Raw genomic sequence first — 13,876 nt, 5'->3', positions numbered from 1 at the left:
CTAATCTTTTTTATTTCTCTAGAATTGGTAGTAACATTTTCACTTTTATTTTTGATTTTAGTAATTTTATTTTTCTCTCTTTGCTTTTTATTCCATCTAGCTAAAAGCTTACCAATTTTTAACCTTTTCTGAGCAGCAACTTTTGGTTTAGATGATTTTCTTGATTGTTTTCCTGTCTTCTGTTTTGTTCATCTCTGCTCTAATTTTTATTTTCTTCCTTCTTCTGTTAGCTTTGGGTTTAGTTTGCTCTTTTTCTAGTACCCTAAGTTGTTGAGTTAGATTTCTGACTTGAGATTCTTCTTATTTCTTGCTGGGGATGTTTGTAATTTTCTTTCTCAGGACTGCATCCTCTGCACCCTGTGTAAGTTTTGGTGTGTTGTGTTCTCTGTGTCAGCCGTTTCTTTATATTTTCCAGTTTCTCTTATGATTTCTTTGATTAATTAGTTGTTTAAGAGAGTGTTAATTTCCACAGAGTTGTGAATTCTTTAGTTTTCGTTTTTTATTGATTTCTAGTTTTATTTGTTGGTTCATAGAAGTTTCTTTGTATGATGCCTTTTTAAATTTGCTGAGATCTAATTTGTGGCCTAACATAATGTCTGTTCCAGCAAATGCCTCATATGCACTTTAGAAGAATGTGATGCTGCCGTGGCTGGGGGGTGTCCGTGCAGGTGTTGGAATTAAGTCAGCTGACTGTGCTGGTCCTCTGTCTCCACGCTTCTCTTCAGGTGTTCTGCCCATTATTGAGAGCGGCATCTTGAAGTCTCATACTAGTATCGTAGAACTATTTCTTCCTTCCATTCTGTCAGATTTTGCTTTATATCTTTTGATGATCTCTTACCAGATGTATAATTGTTTATACTTTTTATTTCTTCTTGCTTTGTTGAACTTATATTGATACATGTTCCTTTTTTGTCTCTTCACCTTTTATGACTCAGTGTCTCTCCTATTTAATGGTAGTATAGCCACATCTCTCTTTTCGTCACTGTTTGAGCAGAATATCTCTTTCTATCCTTTTCCTTTTCAATCTTTTTATAGCTTTAGATATAAAATCTGTATCTCCAGTACATACCTTATACAGTTATAAGTTGGTTAATGGCAGGGAGGCTTTCTGAGACTACATTGGTAAGCAAGGTTGTAGTTATGTGAACGTGGCAAGAGTATACTTACAGCAGTTGCAGCCCGGTACGGGTTTCTAGGCCAGGCGTCCTCAGACTACGGCCTGTGGGCCACAAGCAGCCCGACTAGGACATTTATCCAGCCCGCTGGATGTTTTTGCCGCTGCTGCCTGTCCTGCTTAGCAGCTGACTTGTCCCGGGGCCCGCAGTCCAGCCCTCCAAAGGTCTGAGGGACAGTTTAAAAAGTTTAAACGGTCTGGCCCCCGTTTAAAAAGTTTGAGGACCCCTATAGGCATCTGGTAGAGCCTGTTGCTTGTAGGTCACACACCTGTACAGTATGTTAATTTACTGATAATGTAGGCAATTGTAACACAGTGGCAAGCATTTGTTTATTTAAACATAGAAGAAATGTGGTAAATATATGGTATTAAAGTTTTATGGGACCACAGTTGTGTGTGCTGTGCATCATTGACAAAATGCTATTGTGGTGGCATATGACTATGATTGTATTGTGTTTCTTTTTTAATTCTGCAGTCTCTGTTTTTTGATAGTAGGATTTAATTCAATCACATTAAAAGTAATTACTGATAAGAGGGACTTTGCTCATTTTGGTGTGTTCTTCTGTTATAACTTACAGCTTCTTTGTTCCTCATTTCCTGCATTAACCAATTTACACCTTATATCCTATCATTGGAACAGTAGTGCTGTGGTAGTTATTTATATCCTACTGCTCAAGGTCATCACCAAGGTCTGATTTTTCACACGTAGCTGCCTCTTGGGGGTGCTTGTTCTCACGTGATACACAGAGTTAGTCCCTGCTGCAGATACTGCCCTGCTGTGAACTTGTCAGAAAGTGATGTGAATTTTTGGAAAACTTTTGAAGAACCATCCAAAGACAGGTAAATAAAACTTTACTGAACTACATCTTATACTAGTACTTTTTTTCTATGACTTCTCTACTAATTATGCTATTATGCTGTAAAAAGAAAATACCAAAGTTATTTTTATGTTAGTTATGAGTTTGACATTTTGTGTGTTCCAGTTTTGAAACACTAGGCAAGATACTGTGAGTAATAATAATAATCTTTTTTCTTTTTTTAGTTGGAATCATTTTACAAGCCTCAGGATGCCTCAGATTCTAAGTTGACATGAAATAACTGACCTGTGAGAGACAGGTGACAGCACCGAAGCAAGTGCTGTGGGGGTAAAACCACCTGAAAATACGACAGCACCTGTCTCTGAGGAGGCCTCAGGAGATGAAGAAGGCGAAGCAATGAATAATCCACTGGGTTCTTGGATTATCGATGGGTGGACCAGCATAGCTCATTCAGGATGGCTCTGATGCTCAGTCTGACTCAGATGCTGACTCACACACACCTGAAGATGACCCTTGACAAGTGTCCCCATGCACCACAATAGCAAGGGACCCATGGTCCATCTATATCTACTGTGCAGCAACCTCCTCTATCAAAGAAAAAGAAAATGACAAAAATTATTCACAAATGGAAAAAGTATGACCTAACTGTGCAGCCCGTAGCAGGTAGAGTTACAGAACTGCCCAAAGATTTCTTCACCAAAATGAGAACTCCCACAGAAATTCTTGAACTTTTTCTTGATGATGAAATGATTGAACTCATTGTCATGCAGTCCGGCTTATGTGCTGTAGTAAGGGTGTAAATCTCAGCTTGACTAGCTCTGGATTCAGATGTTTTCTGGGACTTATTTTTGGGCTCCTTTTTCAGTGGCTGTGCCTTAGTTCCTAGGAGGTGTGTGTCCTGGGGACACAGGACAGATGTGCGCAGTGTGCTCGTTAGTGCTATTGTGAGACCGAGTCTCTTTCCAACTATGTTTCTTAATTTGCATGTTGCTGACAATGCAAATTTGGACTCAGTGGACAAATTTTTCAAGTTGCAACCTCTTAAAAACACTCTCAATGAGTAAACTATGAAATTATTTTTTTTGGTGACAGAGTCTTAAGCTGTTGCCCCAGGTAGAGTCCTGTGGCGTCATAGCTCACAGCAACCTCAAACTCATGGGCTTAAGTGATTCTCTTGCCTCAGCCTCCCCAGTAGCCGGGATTACAGGTGCCTACCACAAGGCCCGACTATTTTTTGTTGTAGGTGTCATTGTTGTTTTAGCTGACTCAGGCTGGCGCCAGCCTGCCAGGCTTGGTGTATGTGGCCAGTGCCCTGTCCACTGAGCTTTGGGTGCTGCCACGTATGAAATTGGTTCCAAGTGAAACATAGCACTTTGGTGAACGCACGCTTCCTTATTTTAGTTGTCATGGCTACAAACAGTTTATTAAAGGAAAGACTATTCCTTTAGGCTTTTGCCTATTCCTTTGGCTATAATGCTTGGCTACATTAGCTGGTTTCAGCCATATCAGGGTGAAACCCCAAATACTAAACATGAGGAATGTGGTGTCGGTGCATCACTCCTCCTGCGGTTAGGGAGGCGCTGACAGAGGCACTTTCTGGACAATACCATTTTGCATTTGCTAACTTTTTCACTAGTTTTATACTTCTCAATAAGCTCGGTTCAGTGGAACACCAGGCACCAGGTACAGTGAGAAGGAATCCCACTGACAAAACCCATTGGAATCAGATGTAGCTCTGAAGACCAGAGAATGAGGCACATCAGATTCCTGAGTTGATGGCAAAGGCAGTGCTGTCTGCAGATTGAGAGATGACAGTGTTGTCACTGTGGCCTCATCTGGCACTGGTATCGATCCTCTGTGTCTTGTTAATCATTATTCCCGGAAACTGGAAGAGAACATCTAGGTTCAGCACCCAAACAAGATCGAAGTGTAGAACCATTTCATGGGAGGCATAGACAGAGCTGATGACAACACTGATAAATACCGGGCATCAATCTATGGATTGAAATGGTATTCAGATCTTCTTTTGTTCGATTTTGAATTGGTCTTACAAACTCCTTGGTGATTGCATAAAACATGTGATGAGACACTAGTGGATTTTCTGGAGTTTCATCGACGTTTGGTGTACCATTATCTGGAGACCTGCGATCATCCCTTTGATCCTGGCTGAAGACGACCACCTCAGAAGCGTGACACGGGTCATGTTATGATGGCGTGAATCATGTGACAGACAAACAGGGAAAGCAGATGTGGTGTGCCGAATGTTGTAAGAGCACTAGTTTTTGATGTGAAAATGTGATGCTGCCTTATATGTGTAGTATTCTGTTGAATATCACACTGGCAGGTGTTACCATCTTGTGAAAGAAGAAACACGATTTAGTACATTGTGTACAATGTAGCTTGGGTTTTGCCTAGTGTTCCCATTTTGGAATACTAGGTAATCACAAAATATAATAAATTTTTTTCTCCAAATTCTTGTTCTTTGAATTTTTCTAGGTAGTGTATATGAATTTCATGCAAAAAATTCAAAAATTTCAACCTCTGGCATAAATGGGTTAATGTTTGAAAGTTATAAAGACTATTTTCATTGGTACTGCTTTCCTAAGACTCTTAGGCTCGTCAACCTTGTATTTCTTATAGTAACTATAATGATACATTGCATTTATTAAGTACCAGTCACCTAGGTGAACATTATCTGTGCATCATCTCATTGAATACCCTCAAACTTGAGATATTATTACATTATTCTCATTTTCCAGATGAGAAACTGGAAGTGGGTAGGTCAGTATTATATAGTCAGTTATTGAAACTTTTGAACTCAAGGTTGTCCATCTCTGGAACAGAGTTTGCAAATTTGCATCCAAATATGAGCAGGTATGTAACATAGATGAGTAAAGCAAGTGGAGTATAAGAAAAATAACCAAGCAGGTAGCACGACTCAAGACAGCATTTTGCTCAGCTGCTGGCAACAAAATGAGTAGTTCTGTGGCAATCTCTTAGAGAATACTGGTGGTCACTTCTCTGTTGCAGACAGTTACCAATGTGACCGTGTGGGCCCAGCATTCCCAATTGTTTGGTTTTTTCAGTCAAGGGCAAAAATCTATATTTTTTCATATTAAACCTCCCAGCTTCTATATGTTGCCTACTGGTTCAAGAAAATAAAATCTAACGGGCAGGCCTGCATGGTAATCCAGAATTAAACATGTCTGTAGGCCAGACTTTTTCTTGGGGCAGCCAATTTGGAATCTGTGTAGTAAGGTCTGAGTCCTTTAAACTGTTAAGTTATGTTCTTTCTCCGTGCTTGTTGAATGCCTTCTTTTCACATATTACTATGTGAATTGAGGAAGTGAAGAGCTTCTGAGGGAATGTGTTTTATTGACTACTGCCATGCAGTTGTGCCAGTCTGATGAAGCTACACTGACATCTAAATATAAGCTTTAGATACGTTTTTTAAAATCCTGAATTCTTCAGGATTTAAGAAAAATGGACTATCCATAATTAATGGATTATTACCATTTATCTGCTCTAGCCAATAGAATTCTAATTGAAGGCATGTCTTAAATGTTAAGTTGATGTGAGGGTCCAAGATATTATGAGTGCTTAGTTTATTTTTGTTCACTAATTAGGACTTTTATCTCTTTCTCCTCATTTTCTTCTCTGATACAGCTTTCACTTTCAGAAGAACAGAATGAAGTAATGAAAAATGGCTGTGAATCTAAAGAGTTGGTCTACCTCGTACAGATTGCTTGTCAGGTATGTGTGCTCCATTTCATATAAAGTTAAGAATTATTTTGAGTCATGATTACATTCCTTTATGTAATGTGTTTTTCACATTACCTAAAGGATTATAAGCCACAAAAAAATAGTTATATAATATTAAAGCGAGATTGGGCTATGATGATAAGAAAATAAATGATATCCTTTTAAAAAGAGAAATAAATGTGTTCATACAATACTACCTGCCATGCACAGTTTAGCATTGCAATTTGCATGTCGCCTCTGCATTTTTAGAAAGTTCCCAATGCTTTGGATACTTACAAGTAAATAACAGTGACTGTGTAACCAAGTTGTTTTGTTTTATTCTTTCTTATAGTCATTTTGGCCTTTCTCTATGTACTCAGAGTTGAAGTAATCAAGAGAATACTTCCTGTAAGAGTAAAAGAAAGATATCATGTATTTATTTATTTATTTGCAGGGTTTTTTTTGGGGCCAGGGCCAGGTTTGAACCCACCACCTCTGATATATGGGGCTGGAGCCCTACTGCTTTGAGCCATAGGCACCGCCTGAAAGATATCATTTATTAATCCAAATATTTTTATTCTCATGAACAAAATATGTCAAAAATATTTGTGCTGTTTTTAAAATTACCTTCAAAAGACAAGCATGGCGTTTGCTACCTTGATTGGATTTTCATCGTGAGGTTAAATGAGTAAGCTATTGATGACATTAGAACAAAAACATAGGCTAGGTTGGCTCCCTTTTCTAGCCAAGACACTAAGTTCCTCCATGATGTAACAGTAGGATGTATGCATTTTTTTAAACTTAGTATTTATTGACACAAACTATTAGAACTTTTTTGAGGAATATTACCATGCAAGTACAGTAGCTCTGAACACTAAATTTTGTGTCATATTTCATAAAATGCTTCTACTTGGTCAGTTAATTTATCAGTGAAAATATCAAGAAATTTTAGGATACACTATTACTAATAGATGAATGGAAATCACATCTTCTTTATCTAGAATATGTGGTTGGTATGTTAGGAATGACATTATTAATCCCTCTACAACCTAATATATGTTAACATCTCTCACTATTAATTTCCATATGCTTTGAGAATCCAAATGTTTTTATCTCATGAACACAATATGTGAAAAATATTTGTGGTGCTTTTAAATTACCTTCAAAAGGCAAGCATGGTGTTTGCTACCTTGATTGCATTTCCATGTATAGTATTAGAATTTCCATGTACAGCGTTAGCATTTCCACATATAGTATTAGTATTTCCACGTATAGTATTAGTATTTCCACGTATAGTATTTCCATGTATAGTATTAATATTTCCACATATAAGTATTTCCATGTATAGCATTTCCATGTATAGTATTAGTATTTCCACATATAGTATTAGTATTTCCGCGTATAGTATTTCCATGTATAGTATTAGCATTTCCACATATAAGTATTTCCATGTATAGCATTTCCATGTATAGTATTAGTATTTCCATGTATAATATTAGTATTTCCACATACAGTATTAGTATTTCCACGTATAGTATTTCCACATATAGTATTAGTATTTCCGTGTATAGTATTTCCACGTATAGTATTAGTATTTCCACATATAGTATTTCCATGTATAGTATTAGTATTTCCACATATAGTATTAGCATTTCCATGTATAATACTAGTATTTCCACATACAGTATTAGTATTTCCACGTATAGTATTTCCATGTATAGTATTAGTATTTCCACATATAGTATTAGCATTTCCATGTATAATATTAGTATTTCCACATACAGTATTAGTATTTCCACGTATAGTATTTCCATGTATAGTATTAGTGTTAGTCACCTGGATAGGTAGTTCCTTGATTGTTCTTGCCATATTTGTTCCTTAAAAATTCCAGGTTCCCTGGTGTAGTGTTTATTACATCAAAGTAGTGATTTATGGTGTTGTTTTACTGCCTTTGCTCCCGTTCTTTGCCTTACTGTGAGTACTGATTGGTGCATTTGCATAGCATATTAACCTCTGTATTCTTGCCGTAATGTTAGCCATAAACAATATTTAATTAGAATCATATTTTTATAACTAAGAAAGACAATCAGACCTCTAATTTGATGAGGAAACTGAGGCCTGGGTTAATGCAGTGGCTGTCTGAAGTTACAGCAAATGTTTAGCAAAAGATACTAAGGACTTCAATTCCAGACTGCTATTTTTTCTGATTCCTTGGAATCTTCAGTCTGTAACAGATGTAAGAAATTGCTTAGTCTTCTAATAAGATGGATGCTATTTTAGAGACTGTTTATTCAGATATTTCATATCTCTGCTCATTTCTTTTTAATGTTTTTTTTTTCAATTTAACCAAATTTTGTGGTCCTTCCTCTTAACCCTTTCTTCTCTTGTTCCATTAGCTTGTAAAAGTGACAAACTGAATAGCCGTGATCTTTTTTTTCTCTCTGTAAGGTCAAGTGGTGTGGCTTTCTTTAGGTTTTATCTTTGAAACTTTATCTTTGAAACTTTACTTATAGTGTTTTAAATACGCCTGCCCTTTTTTTTTTTTCTTTATAAATTGTGAGCCCAGAATTGTAAACTGTGTCTTCCATACTGAAGAGGCATTCGGTAGGCATTTTTGATCACTTGTGTGTCTATTATACAAATACTATGTGTAGTTTAAATTTTTACAGTATTTCTGCAAGGTAAATAGACTGCTTTCTGTTTTAAAGGTGATGAATCAAAGACTCAACAATGTTAATAACGTCCCCAAGATAATAAAATTGAAAAGAAGGAACAGTATTTGAACTTGAATGTGGGCTTTCCCCCCCCCCGCACTGTTTTCTAATATGATTTTTACATTGTTGTCTACTCTGAAATCCACAAGCATATCCCAGATGTTAAAGAATGACAGAAATAAAAGCACTGCAGCTGACAATCTGGTTTCTTTGTTTGACTTCAGTGGACAAGGACCTGTCTAGCACATCTCTCTCTCTCTTCCTGATCTCTCTGTGTGCGTATCCAGTTAAGTGGAACCGTAAAATCCAGAGGCAGATAGTCTAGGACAGCTGGGGGCAGTCCTGATCAGTGACTGTAGTCTCAGTGATAGTAAGTACATTTAAACAACTATTAGAGCACGGGCCCAAAGCAGTTAGAACAGATGCGATTTAGCCACTTGGTGTGTTTTAAATGAGTATTAGCTGTAGATATTGACCCTCGATGGTCTATAATACCCTATTGGAGCCCCCAACTCCCTTCTTCATAGCATTATTTAGAATAAATTACCTTAACTAACACAGGTAGGTTGTGCTTCAAATATATTCTCTATGTTTTTTGTTGTTGTTCTTTTCTCTAAATTAACAAACAGAAGAGTGTCTTGTGTAGACCAGATGGATGAGCTACTGGGGTGCAAAGACTCTCTCCAGTTTGTGCCGTGCTGTTGGGCCAAGCAGGATCCTTTTCAGTCTGATTTCTGTTCCAAAAATCACATGACTTTTCCCTTTGCATGTCCCATACTTTTTAAGAAACATAATGTTTTTAGTTTGAAACTAAAGAAAATTAATAAAAATCCTAGAATTTCTGGAATTTGTATGTCATGGTAGATATAGGAAGATAACTTTCCTGTCTCAAATGTTGAAGGTTCAATAATTTATAAAAGGTCAAAATTAGATAAACTCTGGATACTAATTATATTGAGTTCTACTGCATAAAACAAAACATTTGCAAATTTAACATCAGTGGTATTAATTCTGTCTTCTGTTAGTTTGTTCTTAAGCAAGTAAGTAAGCATTAGCTCTTAACCCATGATTTCAAAATGGCAAATTTAAACCTAGTTGCTTTGAGAATTTATTCTAACATGTGCCCTAATGAAAAATCATGTTTGATCTTTTCGGAAGTACAGTTTTGCTGGTATGAGAATAGTTGTTACTTAATAAAATACTTAGTATTTATCACCCCGTGGTCAGCTTTAGTTGACATTAGTGGTTCCTGTTGATGTTAGAATGTATTAACTGACTTTGTATTTTAACCATAATTCATTAATATTTAGTATTTTGTTTTTGCTGAAGATTAAGTATTTTGTAAATACTTAGAGTGATCTGAAGGCTTTTTAATGCCATGAGAAGTGGGGAAGATGTTTGGTTTACTGGAATGCTTCCCTGCCTCAGAGGATCTCCTGGACTCTGATATCCTCATGCTTGAAATTCCACCATAAGAAATGTATTCCTTGGTATTAAATTGTCTCTTCTCTTTTCAGTTCATTTAGAAAATGCTGTTACTACAGAAGTGAGGGTAAATATTATATTAGCGTATACAGAATATATGTTTATAAACAAAATGTGCGTGGAGATTGCTCACATTCTCACAGTGCTTCTGTGGATATGAGTGTTACTATTCACAGTCCACAGATGAGCAGAGTGCTGCTGGCAGATACTGAGTGAGTCGTGTACTTAGGTTAGGGCCAGGCTGGGATTTAGAGCAGGTCTATTTTTTTCTCTCTCTTTTTACTTAATATCATACATTTAAAGAGATAATTCATAGATAACATCGGGGTTTTTTTCCAGATAATCCCATGATAAAAGGGACTTCAAAGCATGTGGGTAAAGACTTCTCAGAAGGAACGGCAGATAGAGCTGCAATGTTTCTGTTTCTTCCCGTCTCTCTTGTTACCAAGCTAGCTCAAGTGTTACTTCGTGTTTGGGCTGACGTTTGTTTTCCACAATCTGTTAGAACCTGTGAGCTGCCAGCATGATGACAACATGAACTGAATCTTGGTACTCTTACTATTAAAACTCTAGAATGGATTCTCATTGTTTGTAGAGCTAAACCCAAACCCTTGTGAGGCCTGTGCGGCGACTCTGGTCTCCGCCTGTCTGTCTGCTCTGTCTCCTCAGTCCTCTCCCGCTGAGGCGTTGGTCACACCAGCTTTGGAGCAGTTCCTCAAAGGGCCTCAGTAATTTCTTGCAATAAGGGTTTGAACTTTAATCATCTTGTCATTGTGTTTGCCCTGTGCTCTTGCTGTGCTTGGTACTTTCTTAGTTTTCAGCACTCAAGTCATTTAACACCTCTTCAGAAAGGCTTTTCCTGACTTCTCTAATGTGAAATAGGTCCTTCCTTATTTATTCCTAGTACAAAACTGTCGTTTATTTATGTATTCATTTACTTTTAAAAAGTATTTGTGTTACTCACTAGAAATAATCTGTGAGAAGTCAGGAATCTTGTTAACTAGCTCATCTCTGTTGCATCCATGGTGCTTTCTGCAGCGTTTGGTGCTGTGTGGTGCTTAGTAAATACCCAGCGGTGAGAGATGGAACAACAAATTCTTGTCATAGAAATTTGATCCTATATGCACTGGAATATTTTTCTCTCATTCTTCTTCCTTAGCCTTTTTGAGAATTGTTTTTTCTCATCTTTGGATGGTAGTAATTACTTGGCAATAGTAATTATTAAGATTAAATATTAGCAGCAAATTAAAAATTTAGGCAGATGTATATAAGGAAGAGGGTTTTTTTGTTTTGTGCCTTTGCAAAGTTATTGAACTTCTAAAATACTCAGAATATTTACTTTATTCAGTCTTTTTGGATATTGGATGATTAAGGCTCTATTTTTAACATTTGAAATTTAAAGTTCTTATTTCATTTCTGCTCAAAATATAAGGTATTCCCTAGTTTTAGAATTTTACTCAGTGAATTTAATACACTTTTAGATGATTTTCAAATTGTGCATTAAGGTTTTAATTTTATAAATGACAATCTTTATAAAAGAGCAAACTTTTTTCTGGCATAAGGATGTTTTTAAGAAGTTGAAAGAAATCAGTTCATGAATACATGAAAAGTTGACAGTCCAGTCTGCAGCGTCAGCTTTGGAGCTCAGAAGGCATTTATATGGTTGGTTTTGTTGATTCTTATTTAAGTAAAACTACTTAGATGGAAGATAAGATGGTTGCTTTTTTCAAATTAATAAAATTCTATTTGCAGAGCAGTTTTAGATTCACAGCAAAATTGAGTGGAAAATACAAGCGAATTCCCATGGGTTCCGTGTCTTGGCACACTAAGCATTTCCAGCTGACCACGTTCCGTGCACACTGCAGGGTGCGCTGTCACAAGTGGTGACCTACCCTAACACGGCACTGTCACCCAGAGTGCAGAGTTCACAGTAGTGTTTGGAGAGTTTATGTTCTATAAGTTTGGACAAGGATGTAATGACACGTACTACCAATGTGGGGTCACACAGAATAGTTTTAGAAAAATCCCCCGTGCATCTCCTGTTAATCCTTCGCTTTCCCCCACCCCCAGCAACCGCTGATCTTCTTGCTGTCTCTGTAGTTTTGCCTTTCCTAAGAGGTCACATAGTTGGAACCATGCAGAATGTAGCCATTTCAGGTTGGCTTCTTTCACTTAGTAATAGACATTTTAGTGTTTTACTGTCTTTTTGTGGGTTGAAAGCTCATTTCCTTTTAGCACTGAATAATATTCCATTTTCTGGAAGCATCTCAAGTGTATCCATTTATTTACCAAAGGCTGTCTGAGATCCTTCCAGGTGTTACAATTAGGAATAAAGTCACGGTGAATGTCCACGTGGAAGTTTCTGTGTGGACGTGTGTTTTCAATTCATACCAAGCAGTGTGATTGCAGATCACACAGTAAGAGAGTGTTCAGTTTTATGAGAAGCTTCCAAGCACCCTTCCAGCCTGGCCGTCCGTGCTCCTTCCCAGCGGCCGTGGGGGACAGTGCCTGCTGCTCCACATCCCTTCCTACGGGTGTTGCCCGGGCTTTGGGTTTGGGCCGTCCTCATAGATATGTGCTGTATCTCATTGTTTTAATTTGCAATTCCCTCATGACATACAATGTGGAGAATCTCTGCTGTTTGCCATCTGTATATCTTCTCTGGTGAGGTGTCTGTTCAGATCTTTTGTTCATTATTTAATTGAGCTGTTTATTTTCTCACTGTTAAGTTTTAGGAATTCTCCATGGATTTGGATAAGCCTTCATGTATGTATCCTTTGCAGACGTTTCCTCTCAGTCTGTGGCTGATGATCTTGTTTCTTGACATTGCCTTTTGCAGAGAAAAAGTTTTAATTTAATAAAGTCAAGCTAAACAATCATGTCTTTTCATGGATTGTACCTTTGGTGTTAAACTTAAATGCCATTGCTATAACTAGGGTCACTTAGATTTTCTCCTTTATCATCTAGGAGTTTTAAAGTTTTACATTTCACATTAGGTCTGTGATTCGTTTTGAGTTAATTCTTGTGAAGATTGTAAGATCTATTAGATTTATTTTTTTCCATGTGGATTTTCAGTTGTTCCAGCACCATTTAGAGAAGGCTGTATCTTTTCTCTGTTGTATTACCTTTGTTCCTTCATCAAAGATCAGTTCACTCCATGTGGGTCTAATTCTTGCCTCTCTATTCTGTTTCATTGATCTGTTTGTTCTTTCACCAGTACCATGCTGCCTTGATTATTGTAGCTTTATAGTAAGTCTTGAAGTTGAGTAGTGTAAGTTTTTAGAATTTATTTTCCCTCTTCAGTATTGTGTTGGCTTTTCTGGTCCTGTACTCCTCCATTGAAACTGTACAATCAGTTGTCACCAAAACAATTTGCTTAGATTTTGATTGAGATTGCATTCAATGTGTAGGTCAGTGGTTCTCAACCTTCCTGATGCCGTGACCATTTAATACAGTTCCTCATGTTGTGGTGTCCCCCAACGATAAAATTATTTTTGTTGCTTCTTCATAACTGTAATTTTGCTACTGTTATGAATTGTAATGTAAATATCTGATATGTAGGATGTATTTTCATTGGTCGCAACCTGCAGGTTGAGAACTGCTGCATAGGTCGACTTGCAAAGAATTGGTATTTTGACAAATGAAATCTTCTTATCCTTGAGCATGGACCATCTCGCCTTTGATTTAGGCATCTGATATCTTTGACCAGAATTTTGTAGTTTTCCTCATAGATTTTGTACATATTTTATTAGTTATATAGCTATGTATTCCATTTTTGGGTGCTATTACAAATGTCAGTATGTTTTAAATTTCAGGTTCCTCCTGTTCACTGCTGGTGCATAGGAAAGTGATGGACTTTTGTTTATTAACCTTATATCCACAGCCTTGCTGTAATTGCTTATTAGTTCCCAGAGTTTTTAAAAATCAGCTCTTTTGGATTGTTG

General features: G+C 37.1%; 1 protein-coding gene across 1 annotated transcript in view; it reads left to right on the top strand.

The window, feature by feature from the left end:
* The window catches only part of ARHGAP32 (Rho GTPase activating protein 32), a 137,099-nt gene that overhangs the window by 35,056 nt on the left and 88,167 nt on the right, over window positions 1-13,876 (top strand). The window contains exon 5 of the mRNA XM_023516767.1: window positions 5,659-5,745. Coding sequence (XP_023372535.1) covers window positions 5,659-5,745 — 87 coding nt within the window. The remainder of the gene's footprint in view (window positions 1-5,658; window positions 5,746-13,876) is intronic.

This window comes from Otolemur garnettii, unplaced genomic scaffold (genome assembly GCF_000181295.1).
Source record: "Otolemur garnettii isolate 467f Iridium unplaced genomic scaffold, OtoGar3 scaffold00097, whole genome shotgun sequence".
Lineage (NCBI taxonomy): Eukaryota > Metazoa > Chordata > Mammalia > Primates > Galagidae > Otolemur > Otolemur garnettii.
The sequence above is the reverse complement of the archived record's forward strand: the minus strand, read 5'-3'. Positions and strand labels throughout refer to the sequence as shown.